The 6,738-nt window shown below is 59.0% G+C and overlaps 1 protein-coding gene across 1 annotated transcript in view; it reads left to right on the plus strand.

The window, feature by feature from the left end:
* EAH_00013740 (SWIM zinc finger domain-containing protein, putative) overlaps positions 1–6,738 on the plus strand; it is a gene marked incomplete at both ends in the record, with an annotated part of 13,064 nt that overhangs the window by 2,228 nt on the left and 4,098 nt on the right. Inside the window, 2 exons of the mRNA XM_013394426.1 lie at positions 1–230; positions 302–6,435. The exon at positions 1–230 is cut by the window's left edge and continues 1,185 nt beyond it. Of these exons, the coding sequence (XP_013249880.1) occupies positions 1–230; positions 302–6,435 (6,364 nt within the window). The remainder of the gene's footprint in view (positions 231–301; positions 6,436–6,738) is intronic.

Raw genomic sequence — 6,738 nt, forward strand, 5'->3', positions numbered from 1 at the left:
GCAGCACCTCCTCTCGTAGACCTGCACACATACTGCAGTTGGTGTGATGTATATGAATCATCTCTAGGAGGCTTAGAGGCCTTCCTTGGCCGCCACGGCAGCTCTCCCTTTACCTCAACCAGCAGCAGCAGCAGCAGCAGCAGCAGCAGCAGCAGCAGCAGTTTGTTTGAGCGCGGGGTCTTCGTATGCTTAGAGGAGGGCAGCATCGTACGCCTCCCCAAGGTAACGGAGTCGGCGCTGCAGCAGCTGCTTGAAGCAATCAGCAAAAAGTCTGCTGCTGCTGCTGTTGCAACACTTGCAGCTCTCCTGTGGCAGCCGCAGCAGCAGCGCCAGTGCATCAGCAGCAGCAGCAGCTGGAACCGTCATACACCAGCCTCTATACAAAAGGCAATCCGCAGCTACTTGCAGCAACAGCAGCAGCAGCAACAGCAGCAGCACCGGCAGCAGCAGCAGCAGCACCGGCAGCAGCAGCAGCAGCAGCAACCATCCAAGGGATAGACTTTGGAGACGGAGATGTTTTGCTGCTGCCCTCTACAGGCACCAGGACTTTAACCCACCATTTACCCCGCTACGTAGGAGGCGCTACTGCTGCAGCAGCAGCTCCTGCTGCAGCAGCTCCTGCTGCTCCTGCTGCAGCAGCAGCCCCTGCAGCAACAGCAGCTGCCGCTGCAGTTGGTGCAGCATCAGCAGCTCTTATAGCAGCAAATGCAGCAGAGGAAGCAGCTCCCGCAGCAGAAGCAGCAGCTGGTTCTGCTGCTGCTTCTGCTGCTGCTGCTGCTGCTGCTGAGGAGACACCTGAAGACATGTGGGGTAAGGGTGGCGCTGACGAGTTTGTGCTGCGGCTGCGGCGAGAAGAGTTTGGAGTAGATATTGACAGCAGCAAAGCTGCTTCAGGATCAGCAGCGTCATCATCAGCATCAGAAGCAGCAGCAGCTGCTGCTACAGGCCCTGCTGCAGCAGGAGCAGCAGCAGGAGCAGCAACCGAAAAGGAGACGCTTGTTGCTGCTGTGCTGCAGCGGCAGCGAGAGCGGCTCACCCGTGCTGTGCAGCGTTTAGCTGCTGATCTATATTCGTCTGAGGGGCATTTGCAGCTGGAGCTGCTGCAGAATGCGGATGATAATGTGTATTTGCTGCCTCTACCTTTACCTCCTGCTGCGCTGCAGCAGCAGCAGCAGCAGCAGCAGCAGCTAATGCTGCGTATCGCTGCTCTCTCTCTCCCCTCCTTGCACTTTGAGCTGCTGCAGCAGGGTATTGCTGTCTTTAACAATGAGAGAGGGTTTACACCAGCAGACCTCAAAGCCCTATGTGATGTAGCGCGCAGCACTAAAGACCCTCTGCTGCAGCAGCAGCAACAGCAGCATCAGCAGCATCAGCAGCATCAGCAGCATCAGCAGCATCAGCAGCATCAGCAGCATCAGCAGCAGCAGCAGAAGAAGGTGCGCCGCATAGGGCGTTTCGGGGTAGGCTTTAAATCTGTGTTTAATATGTCTGATGAGCCGCACATCTTTTCATGTGGGGTTGCAGTTAAATTTTTAGCATATGACAGCAGCGGCTTGGGTTTTGTGCTGCCGCATTTGCTGCCTTCAAGAGACTGCAGCAGATTTATTCCGATTGAAGCCATCAGAGGCTCCCTACTCGCAGCACAACACCCTCTACCCTTACTTCAAAACTGCTGCAGCAGCAGCAGCAGCAGCAGCAGCAGCAGCAGCAGCAGCAGTAGTGGTGGTGGTGGCAGCGGATGCTGCTGCTCCTTATTGGTTTCCACTTCAGAGCAAACAGCAGCAGCAGCAACATCAGCAGCAGCAGCAGCAGCAACAGCAACAGCAACTGCTGCTGCTGCTATGCGCATCTGGCGTACTATCATATGGCTACCGGTGCGCCCTGAGCTGAAGGCGAAGTGGGTGCAGCAAGGAGACAGCAGTTTGCTGCAGCAAGGAGACAGTAGTTTGCTGCAGCGTCTGTCTTATATTGAGCCTCACTGTCTCCTTTTCTTGCGGCAGATACGCAGGGTGTCTCTGCGCTGCCAGCAAAACAAAAGCTGCTTCTTGCTGCTGAAGCACACGCTGAACTCCATCGATACTGCTCTCTTCCAGCAGCAGCAGCAGCAGCAACAGCAGCAGCAGCAGCAGCAGCAACAGCAGGTGTATGATTTGCCGAGTTATGCGCAGCACATTGTGCTGACATCCTGCCGTCGGTCGTTGGGCTCTAATCCGTCGCTGCTCTGTGACTATTGGAGCTGCTGCAGCAGCAGCAGCTCCAGCAGCAGCAGCAGCAGGGGAGGAGACAGTAGCTGCTGGCAGCAGCAGCAGCAGCACTGGCTGCTTGTACAGCACCAACCAGAGGGGTCTCCTCCTGCAGCAGGGCCTTATGAAGAGCCCATCGCAATTGCTCTCCCCCTGACTCCCGAGGGATTTGCTGCACCCACTCCAGCAGCAGCAGCAGCAGCAGCAGCAGACATCAGCAGCAGCAGCAGCAGCAGCAGCAGCAGCAGCAGCAGGGGGTGGCCTCTGCATTGCTTTTTGCCTGTGAGGGGCTTTGGTCTTCCCTTTATATTGCATGCAGCATTTACTCTAACAGCTTCGCGAGAAGACTTAAGGGGTGGAGACACGTGGAACATGTGGCTGCTGCAGCAGCTTCCTGCTGCTGTTTGCCGCGCCCTGTCTGTCTGTAAAAATGCTCAGCCGCAGCTGCAGGAGTCTCTGCTGCTGTTTGCTCCGCTGCTGCTGCATGCTGCTGCAGCAGACGGATCTGCAGATATGATTGCAGATGCTGCTGCTGCTGCTGTTGCTGCTGTAAAGCAGCTCGACTGCCTCATGGCTCTTAACCCTGCCTTTCGAGTGCCGCAGCAGCAGCAGCAGCAACAACAGCAGCAGCAGCAGCAGCAGCAGACTGTACAAGCTGCTGCTCAGGACTACATATGGTGCTGCCCACCACGCGCAGTGCTTCCTTGCGGTGTTGCAGCTGAAGGCGCCTTCGGGCCTTTTGCTGCTGCTCCTGTGTCTCTTTCCAGCAGCAGCAGCAGCAGCAGCAACAGCAGCAGCAGCAGTCCTGCGGGGTGGCCAGTCCCTCCCTGGTTGCTGCAGCAGGCTTTAGGTCGGGTGTACGTACACCCGAGAGTTCTGCAGCATGTGCAGCCATCTACACTTCGTTTATTGGGGGTGAAGGATTTGTCTTGCTGGGATATTGTAGATATTCTGCGGTGTATAGCCAGGTTGCAGCAGCAGCAGCAGCAGCAGCGAGAGCAGCAGGAGCAGCAGGAGCTAGAGCAGATACTGCATCCGCAGGGAATCGGTCGGCTGCTGCTGCTGCTTGAGAGTGTCTGCATGCAACAGCAGCAGCAGCAGCAGCAGCAGCAGCGGGCAGCAATGAAGGCCCTCAGGAGCATTCCTTTCATACCTACCAGTTGTGGGGAGTTCGTAGCAGCAGACAGCACAAAGGCGCTGCTGTGTCTTCCTCCGCATGCAGCTGCAACGGATGCAGCTACAGAAGCAGCAGCAGCAGCTGCTGCTGCTGCTGCCGCAGGCGTAGATTGCACTGGAGATGAAGCTGGGGGCAGCACCACTGGAAGCCCGCTTGTGGTGTACGTACACCCCGGGGTCTTTGAGCCCTGGGTGACAGCAGCAGCAGCAGAAACCCAGCAGCAGCAGCAGCAGCAGCAGGAGCAAGTGCAGAAGGTGGGGGTGGAGCAACAGCCGCAGGACGAGCAGCAGCAGCAACAGGATCAGCAGCAGCAGCAGCAGCAGGTGTTTGGGGATCGTCTGCTGCAGCGATCCCGCGTGGTGCGGTGTCTCCGCAGCTTGGGCATTGACTTCATGCAGCCGCAGCAGGTGCTGCAGCAGCGGTTGCTGCCGCTGCTGCAGCAAGATGGGTTTAGAGAGACAGCAGCAGAGAGTCAGCTTGTGGATTATCTTTTCTTTCTCGTATACCACTGCCGCAGCCTAGCAGCAGCAATAGAGACAAACAGCAGCAGCAGCAGCAGCAGCATCAAGCAGCAAATACTCCAACTACCTGTCTGTACACACAAAGGCACTCGGGTGCCGTTGGGGTCTCCCTTGCTGCGGTGTCTTTGCGGGGAGGAGACGCGCAGCAAGCAGCAGCAGCAGCAGCAGCAGCAGGAGCTGGAACAGCAGCAGGAGGGGATGCTGCTGCAGCTGTATAAAGAGCTGCTGCCCGATTGTTTGTTTTTATCTGCTGCATACACCCCAGTTGTCTCTCTTCCTTCATGGAGACGCTTTTGCACCCTGCTGGGGCTGCAGCGTCTCTTGCATGTCTCGTCTCTCCTCTATTGGCTGCACACCGATGAGCCGCAGCAGCAGCAGCAGCAGCAGGGGCAGGAGAAGCAGCAGCAGCAGCAGCAGCAGCAGCAGCAGCAGCAGCGTAGCGTCTCTGCACGCATCGAGCTCGTGGCTGTTGATGGGGCCCCAGTGGTTGGGGGGAGCAGCAGCAGCAGCAGCAGCAGCAGCATGACGGAGGAGCTGTCGCTGCATTTGTCTCGTCGGTGGGAGGAGCCGCAGCTCAAGTGGCTGCAGACGGAACTGCAGCAGCAGCAGCAGCAGCAGCAGCAGTGGGATGCAGCAGATGCGCTGTGTGCGTCTGCTGCAGCAACTGTCTCCTCAGGTGTCTCCGTTCTAATTGAAGATTTCGTCTGTCTCGATTTCCAGCGCCTCGTGGCTGCAGCAGCAGCAGGTGCTGCTGCTGCAGGCAGCAGCAGCAGCAGCAGCAGCAGCGAACAGGCCTTGCAACTCCAGACAATGGTGCGGCAGCCCATGCAGCGGGTGCTGCTTGTCCAGCAGCAGCTGCAGCAAGTTGAGGGAATGTCTCTCCGTCTCTTTGCTGCAGTATTAGTGGAGGCGCAGCAGCATTGGCAGCACTGCAAGCGCATGCGCTGGCGGCTAGCAGCAGCACCAGCGGCAGCAGCAGCAGCAGGCACAGCAGCAGCAACAGCAGAGGGGTCGGCCACACAGCAGCAGCAGCAGCAGCAGTGGCAGCACCATCACCTGCAGCATTTCTCTCCGCCGCAGCAGCTGTTGCAGCAACAGCAACATCCGCTCCTGCTGCTGCAGCAGCAGCAGCAGCAGCAGCAGCAAGGAGGCTTGCGGAGTGCCTTTGGTTTTCCTTCGCGTATTGAAGGAGACGGGGCCTCCTCTCTCTTTGTGCAGCTGCGCTGCAGCACGTGGCTGCCGGCTGTTGCATGCGACGCCCTGTCTGTCTCTGTTGCAGCAGCAGCAGCAGCAGCAGCAGCACAAGGCGGGAAGGCTCAGCAGCAGCAGCAGCAGCAGCTCTTCGAGATCGACTGTGAGGGAGATCAAAGCCTCCTGGACAGCAGCAGCAGCAGCAGCAGCAGCAGCGACAGCCAAGAGGAACTTGCAGCAGCACCCCAGCCCAGGGGACGCAGCAGCAGCAGCAGCAGCCGCAGCAGCAGCACCAACAGAAACAGAAGCAGCACACGCTGCAGGGCAAGAAGCAAAAAGCGCTGTTTCCGTCTTGTTGACGAATTCAGAAACAGCGGCAGCAGCAGCAGCAGTGGCGGCAGCAGCGACGGTACGGGGAGGAGCAGCAGCAGCAGCAGCAGCAATAACAGCAGCAGCAGCCCCCCCCTGCCTTCAGCAGCCATTGACGAACGCCAAGGCAACAGACGCCCCAGCACCACACCCCTCAACAAGTGCCCCAGATGCACCGGGAGTGGCAGCAACAGCAGCAGCAGCAGCAGCAGCAGCAGCAGCAGCAGCAGCCGCGTGCTTTGGTACTGGCGGTTTGTGGGGCTTCGTAGGCCGCAGCAGCTCGCAGCGCCGGCAGCTGAGTGCGCTGGGGTGTACGGACGACTGGTGGAGTACCTGCACCCTCTAGCGAACCGTTTGCTGCAGCAGCAGCAGCAGCAGCAGCAACAGGAGCAACAGCAGCAGCAGCAGCAGCACGTCGGGGTGGAGGTGCAGCAGCTGCTGCACAGCAGCAGCTGCAGCACCGCTCTTGATGGACTGGCGTACGCGGGGAGCTGTATAGACACCCCAGAGAGTGCCCTGTTGCTTGCTGCTTCACCGAAGGCTGCAGCAACAACAGGAGCAGCAGCAACAGCAGCAGCAACAGCAACAGCAGAAGGTGAAGGCTCTGAAGGGAAGCAGCTGTGGCCTTTCGGGTGTTTGTCTCGTGCAGCGCAGTGGATCGAGGAACGCCGAACACCCGCCAAGGCAGCAAGAGCAGCAGCAGCAGCAGCAGCAGCAGCAGCAGCAGGAGACAGTGCATGCATAAGGGAGGTGCCAGAAGGCCTTCACCGAGTGCCGGGAGAAGCAGCAGCAACAAGCTTGCTGCTGTCTCTAGCTGCTCATTTGCAGCGGGTAGGGAGCCCACTGGCCGGAACCCCACATGGCATCAGCAGCAGCAGCAGCAGCAGCAGCAGCAAGAATGTTTGTGGATCGGGTGGGACCCTCTCAAGCCCCGGTGCGGCTGTCTCCCTCGCGGTTTGCTTCTTAGCAGCAGCCGATGCTACTTGCAGGGAAGGACGCTGCTGTTGCAGCAGCAGCAGCAGCAGCAACTGCAGCGAGGGGCCTATCAACTGCGGCTGCCTGTGTCAGCATGTGGGGGGCCGCACTGTCTCCTTATTTTGCTGCTGCTGCAGCGCAGTAGTTGAGGATTTCTTCAGTTTGCTGCAGTACCTCGCCCACAGGCGGCATCCAGCAGCAGCAGCAGCAGCAGCAGCAGCTGGAGCGGCAGCAGCCGCAGCAGCAGCGCAGCAGTCGAGCC

This window comes from Eimeria acervulina, genomic scaffold (genome assembly GCF_000499425.1).
Source record: "Eimeria acervulina Houghton genomic scaffold, Eah_scaff79, whole genome shotgun sequence".
In the NCBI taxonomy this organism is placed as follows: domain Eukaryota; phylum Apicomplexa; class Conoidasida; order Eucoccidiorida; family Eimeriidae; genus Eimeria; species Eimeria acervulina.